Source organism: Thalassophryne amazonica, chromosome 2 (genome assembly GCF_902500255.1).
Source record: "Thalassophryne amazonica chromosome 2, fThaAma1.1, whole genome shotgun sequence".
NCBI classification, from domain to species: domain Eukaryota; kingdom Metazoa; phylum Chordata; class Actinopteri; order Batrachoidiformes; family Batrachoididae; genus Thalassophryne; species Thalassophryne amazonica.
Window position 1 is genome coordinate 45,881,793 of NC_047104.1, and position 15,268 is coordinate 45,897,060.

Genomic DNA, 15,268 nt, shown 5'->3' on the forward strand with positions numbered 1-15,268 from the left:
TCACAATTAGTCGGTGGCGTCCAAATCTCTACCGTCGGCCAAAATTATACTGTGTACCGGATAAACCAGATAAACTGCCTAAACCGCACAGGCCTAGACTGATAATATCCCCTGCCGGCCACGCAGAGACAAGCAGCATAGAATAGTGCTACATCTGTACATATGCCTTCTACAATTCATTCCAAATTGATAGGCGTAATCATGTACAGTGATCCTCACTCTCTGAACCCTTCGCCCATCAGTCATTCAGGATTTTTACAACATAGCCACTTCAAACATGTTGGGCTCCATACATTATATCATTGCTGAACAATGTTGACAACCGGATGTTCATATTATACACATAATCACATACTAGGTTTCCCCACAGTATGAACCTTTAAGACCAGATACCATCTGTGTGTGTGCGTCTTTTCTAGATAATGAGTGTGAGTTAAACATGAACACTTCAGTTACTCCCACAGGGGGATTCTTGGCCACAAGTTGCATTGTTGTCAAGTAAAATTATTTTATACATAACCACTTCCTTGTTGTTGCAGTGTCACATTAGATGACAGTATTTAAATGCCGCCTGTATTCCAGCACAGGAGCTTAACCCCTGCTGCAAATGTTTCAGCGTGATATCACACAGATTGAGTTTAAACATCAATCACTTATTCAACTACAGTATAACTTTAAACTTTGCACTGAGTTGGAGTCTTTTCATGATTTCTGTTTCCAGACAAAAACTGCAGAGTGCGTATGAATTAAGTTAACTGTAAAGCGGATGTGCCATTATAACAGTAATATTTGCACGGTGAGAGTTAACAGCCTAAAGCAGCAAAATTTAGCTCTTTATCCCAGTTGCTGCTGTCAGTGTTTCAAATCTCTTCTAAACATACATGTGCATGTGCGTATTCATGCGCATGTCAGTGTTTGTCCAGTGCTACTTATCAGGTGCATCTTTCAGGTTACGTGTGAAAAATAGGTGCGTGTGTGCAGCATGATATCATGCTTTCTTTTCTTTCTTTCTTTCTCTGTCTTTCTTCCTCACCTCAGAGCCATCCACTTCCTGTTTGCTTCATGTCATTAGGGACCACGGCAACCCCAACTGTTCATTTTACTCTCCTTAACCAGCACCTGCGCATCTTTACACAGGTGCTGGTTGACACTGTACGTGTGCACCAGCTTAACACAGTCACAGCAGCAGTGTAGATGTGTCATAGTTGATATATTTTCCATTGCAGAACCCATGTCGTGACTGTGGGCAAATGTGTCAGTACTGACGTGGTGAAATTTTGCATACTGTGAGAAAACTATCGGTCGGTATTGGCAACGCATGAAATTTAAAAGCCATGTGATGGAAACTGTCTGGAATGAACTGAAATTGAAAATGTCTGCGTGGTTACTTGATGTACGTCTGTCTGGAAACAGTCACACACATGCATTGTACAAGGATTTTGTAACCTAAAACCCTCGAATGATGCAAGCGTGTATTTTCCTGCAAGTCTGTCTTTATGTCTGTGGTGACTTAATGTGGCGGAGGCATTATCAGCTTTGTTACAAGAACATGACATAAACCAGGGTGGGAATGGATTGTGTGTGTGCTTGAGTGGCTGTTAAAGGGAACGACTGTTTCCACTGATAACACAACTTAAAACGGCCCATGTGTGTTTTGGGCCTGAACGCACTTGACTTGTGTGCATTCGTAAGAAAATATGGATAAGTATAGAAGCAGTCTGGAAGGGAAAATTTATGTGTGTGTGTGTGTGTGTGTGTGTGTGTGTGTGTGTGTGTGTGTGTGTGTGTGTGTGTGTGTGTGTGTGTGTGGGTGGGTGGGTGGGTGGGTGCATGTGGGTGTGGGTGTGTGTGTGTGTGCGTGTGGGTGTGTGCGTGGGCATGTGTGTGGGTGCGTGGGTGTGTATGTGTGGGTGCGTATGTGTGTGTTAATTGAAATTTGCTTTTAACAGGGTTTTTAATAAATAGTTTTTTTTGCACAGGGGTCACATGCATGTTTCTCATGTAATTCTGAATGAATGAATGAATTTTATTTGGTGCACATACACACACAACAAGTCGTGATTCAGCAGCACAAAATATACATTAATCTATTGGTTCCTGATATTGTGATGAAAATCAATCAATCAATTAATCAAACTTTATTTGTATAGCACTTTACAACAGTAACCACTGAACCAAAGTGCTTCACATAAATACATAAAATCAACAACAATAAAACCACACAAAAACCATCATAAAAAAGACTACGTACTAAAAGCAATTCTGAACAAATAAGTTTTTAACTTAACTTTGAACAGAGACAAAGTACTAATCGAACGCAACTCCACGTTCAAAGAATTCCACAGTCTAGACCCAGCCACAGCAAAAGAGAAATCACCCCACTGCCTGCTTTTGGTCTTAGGTATCACCTCATTTTTGTCACGGCAGCACAAATTCATTCTAATTCATTCTGTGATGGCTGCACGAAATTACGCCTGCAAAGGTTGGTTTGTTTGACGAGGGAGAGTTGTCTGGGCCATGGCTGACTCAGCCTCTACAAGACATCCTGTCCAACAGGCAGAGGTGTTACAAACGGAGATGATAAGATGCAGATGAATCCAGTTTCCTGTGGAGTGATGTTTTTTTGTTGGGGGGGGGGGGGTGTTATATTAAGCTTCCTAATTGACAGAATTCTGAAAGGAGTGTCTGCAGTGGAGAAATGCAGAGGCACACAGATCAATCAAACAATCAATCAGAGTTTATTTATATAGCCCAGATACATGGCCACATTAATTCTGAACACAAAGAAAACAGTTGCGCTGACCAAACGTCGCTGACACGACTCTGTAATCACCTCCGCCAATGAATTTGGGGATTATGTTATCACCCCTGTTTGTTTGTTTGTTTGCCTGTTTGTTGGTTTGTGAACAGCCTGGAGACCACAATCCTATATCATTATGAAATTTTTACTGAAGCTTCATATCCTGATAGCCAACAGGTGATTCAATTTTCAAGGGGAAAAGTTAGGACAAATCTTGGAAAACTGGAAAAATCCCTATTTTTAACGTTGAACGAATTTTCAGAAATTCATAACAGATCAAATTTCTTTCATATTTGAGTGTGTTATGTGGGATGGTAGGATGGTATCCTTTATTGATAAGCTTGATCCGGATCTGATCCAGATTCCAGATTTTTCAGCCATTTAATTTTATCATTAAAAACTCCATTTAATGTATATTTTACATACATGCCCCAATCACTCTCACATTTGAAAGTGAGGTGCAGACTGGCACTCACTATTGCCTGCCAAAGTTTGATCCGGATCTGATCCGGATTGTGGATTTTGTGGACATTTGAATTTCATATTAAAAAGCCTATTTGATGTACATTTTGTATTAACTATAACTGCTTTATTATATGGTAAACAAGAAAATTGGGAGTTTGTCAAACATGCCAAAACTGACAAATCAATCTCAAGTTTCAACTCTTTATTATTACTGTCATACTGCACTAATGACATCCCATCGATTGACTGGAGATGCCTGTTAAGTCCGTGATGAAAAGTCATCAGGCTTGTTTTCTTATAAAGGTCACCATTCGCCTGTCTAGCTTCTGCATAAAATCGACTGAGTACTCCGTCAAGCATCCGTCTGTCATAAGTTTCAAAGTTGGGCTCATGTCCCTTTTCAGTGACGTACATGCGAAACAGGTTGGCTGCTTACTGTGTATTTCTGCGGGTGTTCTTCGCATCTTTTTTGTGTAAAATTCGTTTTAAGTCAGTGTTGCTAACAGAAGCAAACCTGTCTTCTGCCATATTGTCAACAAACTGACAGCCAAAGTAGGTGTTGTATCGCATTATGTGATTGGTCATTATCGATAGAAGGCGTCGCTCGATTAGCTAGCACTACGCTGCACGCGAGGTGTACTCATTTCCCACGTGCAGCCTACTCGGCTCCACCAGCGGTCAGCTCAGCATGTGGTACAGCTCAGAAAGTGGCGAATGGGCCAGTCAGAAGTTGGTAAAATCCCATACCATATAATATTTTGTGTTATATTTTAGCTTATGAAAAGCCACTTTTAACAGGACTTTGACCTTGAAATTTTTTTCCAAGATAAAAATTTGTGGAATCTGAAACTAGTGTTGGTGAAGATTTGTGATCTACAAGTGCGTTACTCCAATTTAACCCTCTGGAACCGACACCGTCGTATACGACAGCTAAGACCAAGCTTTACTAAATAACTTTTGAATGATATGAGATAGAAACTTACTTTTTTTTGCTGAAAAGTTAACTCCACGGACTTTCGAGCCAGCCATCGGCCATCTTTGTACTCCTCATAGAAGCTGTGTGATGACGTGCGCAATGTGAGTGTCCAATCAGAATTGGTTCACCGTCACATGGTTTTCCAAAATCCAATCGTAGGGCAGATTTACCTCACGTGAAAAGCCAAAGATCGTTTTCAGGAGTGATATGTTACTAGTTGGCCCATTTGAATAGCCCCCTGGGTGCTCCAATGAGTACATACTATTAGTACATACTCAGTGTGCCCTGCGCCATTACGCACAGTGATCAGTGAAAGCAGGAGCACACGGAGAGCCTCTGATGACAATATCACGTGCTCAAACAAAGAGTGTATAACTATCAGGATTGCTCCACTAGTTTGCATGTGAATGTTACTGGATAACTCTGTTGCTTTCTCTGAGTAAAGCACTGTTTACCATATCAATGGACAACAAAATGCATAGACCATTTTGTATATATTGTTCAAAATGTGCATTTGTGTTTATTGTATGAACCTTTTTGTTGTACAGTCTTTCACACAAGACCTCAAATTACCTTTATAAAGTGTCAAAACAGTTGTTTATTATAGTTTGCTGTGTGTTTTGAATAAATGTGTGTGGAAAATTATTTTTAGCTTTATTTTTTCCTTGCCTATTTTTGATTGTAAACCTTTATTACACTTATAAAACACAACAAAAACATATACATTATGAAAGCACAGGTTCTCCTGAAAAAAGGAGACATAAAACTTGATTGTGGGATGCAGGGAGAGCTGTTAACAGCAATAATAAAACATTTATGCCAGGCAAGTGAACTGTCCAAATAGTGCCCTCGGACCCCAGAGGGTTAATATTATGATTATTACTCAGTGGATAGTATAGTCTTCATTTCATTCAGCAATATTTGGGATAAGAGCTAATGTACTCTCTTTATGATACAGAAATAAACATTTGATAGATTTTTTTTCTTTTTGAAGCAGTATTTCATTCACTGTGCTTTTCTCAGGCTCGTCAGCTGTCACCAAGTGATTCCAATGGAGCCCCGACTGACTGAAGATTTCAGGACTGGGTTAATCTTCATCATTCTTCTATCAGCAGGTAAAACAACCACTCTAAAAAAATATGTAATTACTATTCTTTTACACTCATAGTTAGTTGTAGAACTAGAATCTTACAAACTGATGGCCCTTCATGATTCATGATCCCACTATATATATGTATATATGTGTGTGTGTGTGTGTGTGTGTGTGTGTGTGTGTGTGTGTGTGTGTGTGTGTGTGTGTGTGTGTGTGTGTGTGTGTGTGTGTGTGTGTTCATTTTCAATCACTTATCCGGGTCCAGGTCATGGTGGCAGCAAAGCAAGCAGCTCACCCACACTTCCCTATCCTCAGTCCAGTCCTGTAACTTCCCAACTTTGCGTTCCCAAGCTACCTGGGAAATAGGAAATATAGTCTCTCCAGTCTGTCCTAGGTCTTCCCCTGGGCCTCCTCCCAGTTGGACATGTCTGGATGACCTCCCTAGGGAGACGACCAGGGGACATCCTCACCAGGTGCCTGAACCACCTCAACTGGCTCCTTTTGATGCGAAGAAACAGCAGCTCTACTCTGAGTCCCTCCCAGATAGTTGAGCTTCTCACCCTGTTCGGGAGTGTAAGCCCAGATACCCAATGGAGGAATCTCATTTCTGCTGCTTGTATTTGCAATCTTATTCTTTCAGTCATTATCCAAAGCTCATGACCATAGTTGAAGATAGGACTGTAAACAGACTGGAAAATTGCGAGCCATTGCCTTCTGGCTCAGCTACTGCTTCACCAGGACGGTCCGATATAGTGTCCGTAAGCTGTCAGATGGCACCCCAATCCATATATGGATCTCATGCTCCAGCTTACTCCCACTCATGAACAAGACCCCAAGATACTTAAACTCCTCCACTTGGGGCAGTAACTTTCCCCTGACCCAGAGGGGACAAATCACATTTTCTGACAGAGGATTATAGTGTCAGATTTGGAGGTGCTGATTCTCATCCCATTCACTTCACACTCAAACTCAAACCTGCTGAATGCACATCAGAGGTCATTGCCTGATGAAACCAACAGAACCACATCATCTGCAAAAAGCAGAGATGCAACTCTAAGGTCACCAAACTGGACACCCTCCGGTCTCTGAGTGTGCCTTGAAATCCTGTCCATGAATATCACAAACAGGATTGGTGACAAGGAGCAACCCTGGCAGAGTCCAACACCCACCGGAAACAGGTCTGATGTAATGCCGTGAATGTGGACACAGCTCCTACTTTGGTCATTTAGAGACAGAGTCGCACATAGCAGCGAATCAGGTACCCCATATTCCCATAGCACTCCCTGTAGGATACGCCAAGGGACCCGGTCATAAGTAGTTTTCAGAATAATAGTAGTGCTATGTGTCTAAAAAGATTAATCCAGGTTTTGAGTATATTTCTTATTGTTACATGGGAAACAAGGTACCAGTAGATTCAGTAGATTCTCACAAATCCAACAAGACCAAGCATTCATGATATGCACACTCTTAAGGCTATGAAATTGGGCTATTAGTAAAAAAAAAAAGTAGAAAAGGGGGTGTTCACAATAATAGTAGTGTGGCATTCAGTCAGTGAGTTTGTCAATTTTGTGGAACAAACAGGTGTGAATCAGGTGTCCCCTATGTAAGGATGAAGCCAGCACCTGTCGAACATGCTTTTCTCTTTGAAAGCCTGAGAAAAATGGGACGTTCAAGACATTGTTCAGAAGAACAGCGTAGTTTGATTAAAAAGTTGATTGGAGAGGGGAATACTTATGCGCAGGTGCAAAAAATTATAGGCTGTTCATCTGCAATGATCTCCAATGCTTTAAAATGGACAAAAAAAAACAGATGCGTGGAAGAAAACGGAAAGCAACCATCAAAATGGATAGAAGAATAACCAGAATGGCAAAGGCTCACCCATTGATCAGCTCCAGGATGATCAAAGACAGTCTCGAGTTACCTATAAGTGCTGTGACAGTTAGAAGACGCCTGTGTGAAGCTAATTTATTTGCAAGAATCCCCCGCAAAGTCCCTCTGTTAAATTAAAGACGTGCAGAAGAGGTTACAATTTGCCAAAGAACACATTAACTGGTCTAAAGAGAAATGGAGGAATATTTTGTGGACTGATGAGAGTAAAATTGTTCTTTTTGGGTCCAAGGGCCGCAGACAGTTTATGAGACGACCCCCAAACTCTGAATTCAAGCCACAGTTCACAGTGAAGACAGTGAAGCAAGGTGGTGCAAGCATCATGATATGGGCATGTTTCTCCTACTATGGTGTTGGGCCTATATATTGCATACCAGGTATCATGAATCAGTTTGGATATGTCAAAATACTTGAAGAGGTCATGTTGCCTTATGCTGAAAACCTGGATTAATCTTTTTAGTCACATAGCACTACTATTATTCTGAACACTACTGTATGTCTTTTTTAAGTCCACAAAACTCATGTAGCATGGTTAGTCATATTTCCCAAGACAACTCTAACATCCTTGCAAGGGTAAAGAGCTTTTCCACTGTTTTATGACCAGGATGGAACCTGCATTGCTCCTTCTGAATCTGAGGTCTGACTAATGATCTAAGTCTCCTCTCCAGTACCATGGCATAGGCATTCCCAAGGAGGCTGGAAAGTGTGATTTCTCTGTAATTGGAATACACTCTCTGGTCCCCTTTTTTGCAGACGGGACCACCACTGTCAAATCCTTAGATACTGTCCCCAACTTCTACGCAACATTGTATAAGTGTGTCAGCCATGACAGCCAACAACATCCAGAGACTTCAGCAATTCAGGGCGGATCTCATCTGCTCCCAATGATTTGCCACTAAGTTGTAGTTTGACCCGAGGTCTATTAGAAAAGTATCCGACCTTATTATTTTTTTCAAAAACCATATGGATTTGAATCACATGTGATTACATCAGACATGCTTGAACCCTCGTGGGCATGCGAGAGTTTTTTCACGCCTGTCGGTTACGTCATTCGCCTGAGTGAGGAGTCGCCCACCCTCTTGTCGATTTTTTCATTGTTTAGGAATGGCTCAGAGACTGCTGCTTTGTTTGATCAAAATTTTTTCAAAACTGTAAGGCACAACTGAGTGGACACCATTCAATAAATTCAGCTGGTTTTCAGTAAAAATTTTAACGGCTGATGAGAGATTTTGGTCTGGTAGTGTCGCTTTAAGGATGGCCCACGGCGCCTGACGGCGATCTGCGCTTCGAGGCGGCAGCGTCTCGCCGTTTCAAGTTGAAAACTTCCACATTTCAGGCTCTGTTGACCCAGTAAGTCGTCAGAGAACAGAGAACTTTCAGAAGAAGTCGGCATGAGGAGTTTATTTGGACATTCCATTGTTAACGGACATTTTGTAATGAAAGAACGTGCGGGCAGAGTCGCATGCCGGGCCGGACCCGACCGCGGGGGGTCGTGACAGGAAAAACACCTCCGTTGGAAACCTTAACGGACAAGTTGGAACATGCCCAAGCTGTTAAACAATTTCTCAGTTACTCACCTGTTGAAAGCCATCAAAAGCCGCCTGAATTTTACAAATGGTTTTCAACACGGAGGTGTTTTTCCTGTCGCGGCGCACACAGATTCACCGAGTCGTCACGGAAACGACTCGGCGAATTTGCGCGCACGTCTTTCATTACAAAATGTCCTTAAACAGTGGAATGTCCGCATAAACTCCTCATGCCAGCCTCTTCTGAATCTTCTCTGTTCTCTCACGACGTCCTGGGTCAACAGAGCCTTAAATTAGGATGATTTCAGCTTGAAACAGGCCGACGACGGCGCCTGGAAGCGCTGCAGGACGTCCTGCTCCGTGGGAAGTCCTTACAGCGACAGAAACACCCCATAATCTCTCATCAGCCGTTAAACTTTTCACCGAAAACCAGCTGAATTTCTCGAATAGTGTCCACTCGGATATTCCTCACAGGTCCAGAAAAAAGTTTGATAAAGCAACGCGCGCCGTCTCGAGCAGCGTGTGAAACAAAGGAATTCAGCCGAGAGGGCTGGACCACATCTCACTCAAGGCCTGCCCACAGGGAAATGACGTCACCGACACGCGTGAAAAAACTCACGCATGCGCACGAGTGTTCAAGCATGATTGGTGTAATCGCATGTCAATCAAATCCATATAGTTTTTTTTTTTTATAAAACTGCCGGTTAGTTTTATAAGATACCTCGTATATATACAGTGACTGTCCAAAAGTTTTGGGACACTTAGTATTTCACACATTTTATTTTGTTCATGCCAGTCGGGAGATGGATACATGAATATTTCCAAGTCACTGAATGTGTTGTTGACTTTATTTACATCAATTATGAAATATGGCAGTCTTGTGTGGAGTAGACAGGCAAGATGCATTATCATCTTGAAAAATGATTTCATCATCCCCAAACATCCTTTCAATTGATGGGATAAGAAAAGTGTCCAAAATATCAACGTAAACTTGTGCATTTATTGATGATGTAATGACAGCCATCTCCCCAGTGCCTTTACCTGACATACAGCCCCATATCATCAATGACTGTGGAAATTTACATGTTCTCTTCAGGCAGTCATCTTTATAAATCTCATTGGAATGGCACCAAACAAAAGTTCCAGCATCATCACCTTGCCCAATGCAGATTCGAGATTCATCACTGAATATGACTTTCATCCAGTCATCCACAGTCCACGATTGCTTTTCCTTAGCCCATATATCAAGTTGTAGAGATTTGCTTTCAGTTTGAGTTTAAGAAAGATCATTTTACAAAATTATATTTTTGAATTGAATGGGAAAGTATATTTTCTGTGATGTATATGCACGGTCAGTACAATCAGCATTTTATTTTATTATTGCATTCACTTCTCTTATTTTGCCTGACTCTTTCATTTGTCCATCTCTGTTTTCCCACCCAGCGAGTTCAGATGAAAATGACCGGGACTTTCAGTTTTGTGGCACATGGCGCCACGACAAAGTGTCCCTGAACATGAACTTCAGCCTGTCTCCAGGTTGCAGTGGAGTCCTAATCTCAGCCAATGAGAGCTCTCTGTCAATCGTGGGTGAGATTACAGCCCATTGTCATAGATCTGGAGTGATTGAGCTGAGCCAGACTTCACACGCGGCAAGCAAAGAGAGTTACTTCTGTCTCTACTGGGAGCCATTACTGGACCAGTTGTGGGTGCAGGTAACACACATTACATCCTGAAGAACAGAACACATGCAATATATTTTTGTGTGTTTAACCAATGTGTTTCATTCTAAGTCAGTTCTGTGTGTCCTGCTACTCTGTACATAACATGCAGAACATTATGCCATCACATTTCGTATGTGTTTGTCTGGGTCCATCGACATTCTTGTGAACGTAATGGCATCCCTTGATACTGATAACAAACAGCCCTTGAGGAGTTGATGAGAAGTGTACATTTTAGAGTTGTTTGGTAACCGTAATTACAATATAATTATGTAATGTAATTATATTGTAATTATATTGGCCCCTGCTTGTCTGTTGTTTGTTTGTTTGTTTGTTTGTGTACAGCCTGGAGCCCACAATTTTTCATATATCCTTATAAAATTTTTGCTGAAGATTCATATCTTGATAGGAAACTGGATAAGAACTGATTAAATGTTCAAGGTCATAGGTCAAATGTCAAAGCCAGGAAAAATCTTGGAATATTAGAAAAAATCCCTATCTTTAGCATTGAACGAATGTTCAAAAATTCATAACTGTCAAAAAAAATCTAATTCCTTTCATATTCGGGGCATTATGTAGAATGGTATCCTTTATCAACTGACAAAGTTTGATCCAGATCTGATCCAGATTACAGATTTTGTGGCATTTAAATTCAGTGGACATGTCGACCGAAATCATAACAATTTAGATTTAGGCTGTTAGTGACCATCTGATGATCCACCGGGATTACTTTGTGCACTTGTGTGACCAGCTTCAAGGTATATGGTATTTTCAATAAACAGCTATGCAGACTTCAAAGTTGACATAAGTGTGATGTCATCTTATGATTAGAGGTGCACCAATCGATCGGCCACCGATCATTATCGGCCGATCACGCCTTGATCGGTGATCGGCAAAATGCACCGATCAAAAGGACCGATCACAACAGTCAGGCAGTAGCGCAGGGAGCGCTTCGTGTGTTTGTCAGGAAAATGATCATTTCTCTACATTGATTACAGACCCTGCAGCGGGTCCGTGATCAACTTTTCTGCAGCGCGGATTTGCTCTGAACCTTGAACCAATCGAACCAGTGGTTTGCAGATTGAAGCAATGCTTCGAGCCTGTTGCTTCGTTTATACTTTCTTTCTTTCGCTTAATGTTCCCCCGCTAAAACCCTAAAGAACATACGTCTGTGAGTATTATTTACCTTTTCTATGTTAAACCGACCTGTTATGGTCTTCTGAAACAGTTGATAGATGTATTTTACAACTTAAAAATGGGAGCGATGCTAATGCGTTAGCATGTCTATGGCATTTTCAATGTTAAAAGTTAGCATTACGCATTTGCAGCTGTCATCACGTTCGGGTGCATTTGTTTTCAAATTGTAATATTTCTTAAATTTATTTTTGTTTATATATTAATTTATTACTATTTTGGGCATGATCCAAATATGTACTTGATCGGTATCGGCCAATCAAAATTTCAGTGATCAGTGATCGGTGATCGGCCTAAAAAATCCTGATCAGTGCATCTCTACTTATGATGACTCATTTTTAAGTGAAAACTGTTAATTTTGATGCAGTCACGGTAAATATGCAACCAACCTTTGGCCTTCAGGAGTGTTTTTGATACATTTGTACCCACAGTTCAATGTGCAAGCAGGAACAGCACACATCATTTGACAGTCTACAGTAATTTTGAAATTCTTGGCTATATTAAACCGAGCTCTGTAAGACAGGATAAAATCAGCCGTCAAAAGAACATATATATATATATATATATATATATATATATATATATATATATATATATATATATATATATATATATATATATATATATATATATATATATATATACGAGGTCTATTAGAAAAGTATCCGACATTATTTTTTCAAAAACCATATGGATTTGAATCACGTGTGATTACATCAGACATGCTTGAACCCTCGTGGGCATGCGAGAGTTTTTTCACGCCTGTCGGTTACGTCATTCGCCTGTGGGCAGTCTTTGAGTGAGGAGTCGTCCACCCGCTCGTCGATTTTTTTCATTGTTTAGGAATGGCTCAGAGACTGTTGCTTTGTTTGATAAAAATTTTTTCAAAACTGTAAGGCACAACTGAGTGGACACCATTCAATAAATTCAGCTGGTTTTCGGTAAAAATTTTAACGGCTGATGAGAGATTTTGGTCTGGTAGTGTCGCTTTAAGGACGGTCCACGGCGCCTGATGGCGATCTGCGCTTCGAGGCGGCAGCGTCTCGCCGTTTCAAGTTGAAAACTTCCACATTTCAGGCTCTGTTGACGCAGTAAGTCGTCAGAGAACAGAGAACTTTCAGAAGAAGTCGGCATGAGGAGTTTATTCGGACATTCCATTGTTAACGGTCATTTTGTAATGAAAGAACGTGCGGGCAGAGTCGCATGTCGGGCTGGACCCGACCGCGGGGGGTTGCGGCAGGAAAAACACCTCCGTTGGAAATCTTAACGGGCAAGTTGGAACATGCCCAAGCTGTTAAACAATTTCTCAGTTACTCACTTGTTGAAAGCCATTAAAAGCCGCCTGAATTCTACAAATGGTTTTCAACACGGAGGTGTTTTTCCTGTCGCGGCGCACACAGATTTGCCGAGTCGTCATGGAAACGACTCGGCGAATTTGCGCGTACGTCTTTCATTAAAAAAATGTCCTTAAACAGTGGAATGTCCACATAAATTCCTCATGCCGGCCTCTTCTGAATCTTCTCTGTTCTCTCACGATGTCCTGGGTGAATTAAGCCTTAAATTAGGATGTTATCAGCTCGAAACAGGCCGACGACAGCGCCTGGAAGCGCTGCAGGACGTCCCGCTCCGTGGGAAGTCCTTACAGCGACAGAAACACCCCATAATCTCTCATCAGCCGTTAAACTTTTCACAGAAAACCAGCTTAATTTCTCGAATAGTGTCCACTCGGATATTCCTCACAGGTCCAGAAAAAATTTTGATAAAGCAACGCGCGCCGTCTCGAGCAGCGTGTGAAACAAAGGAATTCAGCCGAGAGGGCGGGACCACATCTCACTCAAGGCCTGCCCACAGGGAAATGACGTCACCGACACGCGTGAAAAAACTCACGCATGCGCACGAGGGTTCAAGCATGATTGGTGTAATCGCATGTCATTCAAATCCATATAGTTAAAAAAAAAAATAAAAGGGTCGGTTTATTATCTAAGAGACCTCGTATATATATATATATATATATATATGAGGTCTGTTAGAAAAGTATCAGACCTTTTAATTTTTTGCAAAAACCATATGGATTTGAATCACGTGTGATTGCATCAGCCAAGCTTGAACCTTCGTGCGCATGTGTGAGTTTTTTCACGCCTGTCGGTTGCGTCATTCGCCTGTGAGCAGGCTTTGTGTGAGCAGTGGTCCACCCCTCTCGTCGAATTTTTATTGCGAATAAATGTCTGAATGATTTGGAGCTTTGCTGCATCAAATTTTTCCAGAAACTGTGAGAGACCTCCAGGTGGACACCATTCGGAAAATTCATATGGCTTTCAGGGATGATTTTATGGGGATTACACAGATTAAGGAGTGCTCCAGCCGGTTTAAAGACCGCCCACAGCGTCTGAGAGCGCGGCGCACTCCGAGCGCCGATCGACAGGCTGACACCCCGCTGAAACAACCAGATCATTTACAACGTGAAGGCTTTGTTGATCCGGGACGTCGTCTGACTTCCACAAAAAAAGGCAGAAGGCGTGGACTTCAGCACTTTTTCGGCACATTCCACTGTTACAGGAGTTTTTTTCATGGAAAGAGAAGCGGAGGGATGTGACATCGTGCAGCGCTCCGAGGTGACGTCGTCATCCTGTTTCAAGCTGAAAACCTCCAAATTTAAGCCTCTGTTGACCCAGGACGTCGTGAGAGAACAGAGAACTTTCAGAAGAGGTCGGAATCAGCAGTTTATCCAGACATTCCACTGTTAAAGGAGATTTTTTTAATGAAAGACGTGCGGATGGATTGGCGCGTCAGCTCGCAGCCGGCGCGGCACGCCCCCACAGGAAAAACACCTCCGTTGGAAGCCTTAAGGACAAGTTGTTAAACAATTTCTAAGATACTCACTCAACTGAAAGCCACCAAAAGCCGCCTGGATTTTACAAATGGTTATCAACACGGAAGTGTTTTTCCTGTTCCACTGTTTTTTAACAGTGGAATGTCCGGATAAACTGCTGATTCCGACCTCTTCTGAAAGTTCTCTGTTCTCTCACGACGTCCTGGGTCAACAGAGGCTTAAATTTGGAGGTTTTCCACTTGAAGCAGGATGACGACGTCGCCTCGGAGCGCTGCGCGACGTCCTGCTCTGTGGGAAGTCCTTACAGCGATAGAAACAATCCAAAATCTCTCATCAGCCGTTAAAATTTACACCGAAAACCAGCTGAATTTCTCGAATGGTCTCCACTCGGATGTGCCTCACAGTTCTTGAAAAAGTTTTGATCAAGCACAGCGCCAGTCTCTCAGCAACTTCTCAGACAATGAAAATCCGAAGAGGGGGCTGGACCACTGCTTCCACAAGGCGTGCTCACAGGCGAATAATGCCACTGACAGGCGTGGAAAAACTCACGCATGCGCACGAGGGTTCAAGCTTGGCTGATGTAATCACACGTGATTCAAATCCATATAGTTTTTTAAAAAATAAAACTGTTGGTTTCTTTTCTAATAGACCTCGTATATAGATGATTTACTGCCCCCTGCTGGAATGGCGTGTGAATCCCAAATGTAATTATCAATGTGCATTGTTCATTTGAAACCCAAAAACCCTGAACTCCCATTGTGCATTGCAGCACAACATCC

General features: G+C 41.9%; 1 protein-coding gene across 1 annotated transcript in view; it reads left to right on the forward strand.

Moving 5' to 3' along the window:
• Positions 1 to 15,268, forward strand: part of LOC117523870 (adhesion G-protein coupled receptor G5-like) — a 98,884-nt gene that overhangs the window by 52,083 nt on the left and 31,533 nt on the right. Inside the window, exons 2-3 of the mRNA XM_034185487.1 lie at positions 5,265 to 5,356; positions 10,191 to 10,459. Of these exons, the coding sequence (XP_034041378.1) occupies positions 5,293 to 5,356; positions 10,191 to 10,459 (333 nt within the window). The 5' untranslated portion in view covers positions 5,265 to 5,292. The remainder of the gene's footprint in view (positions 1 to 5,264; positions 5,357 to 10,190; positions 10,460 to 15,268) is intronic.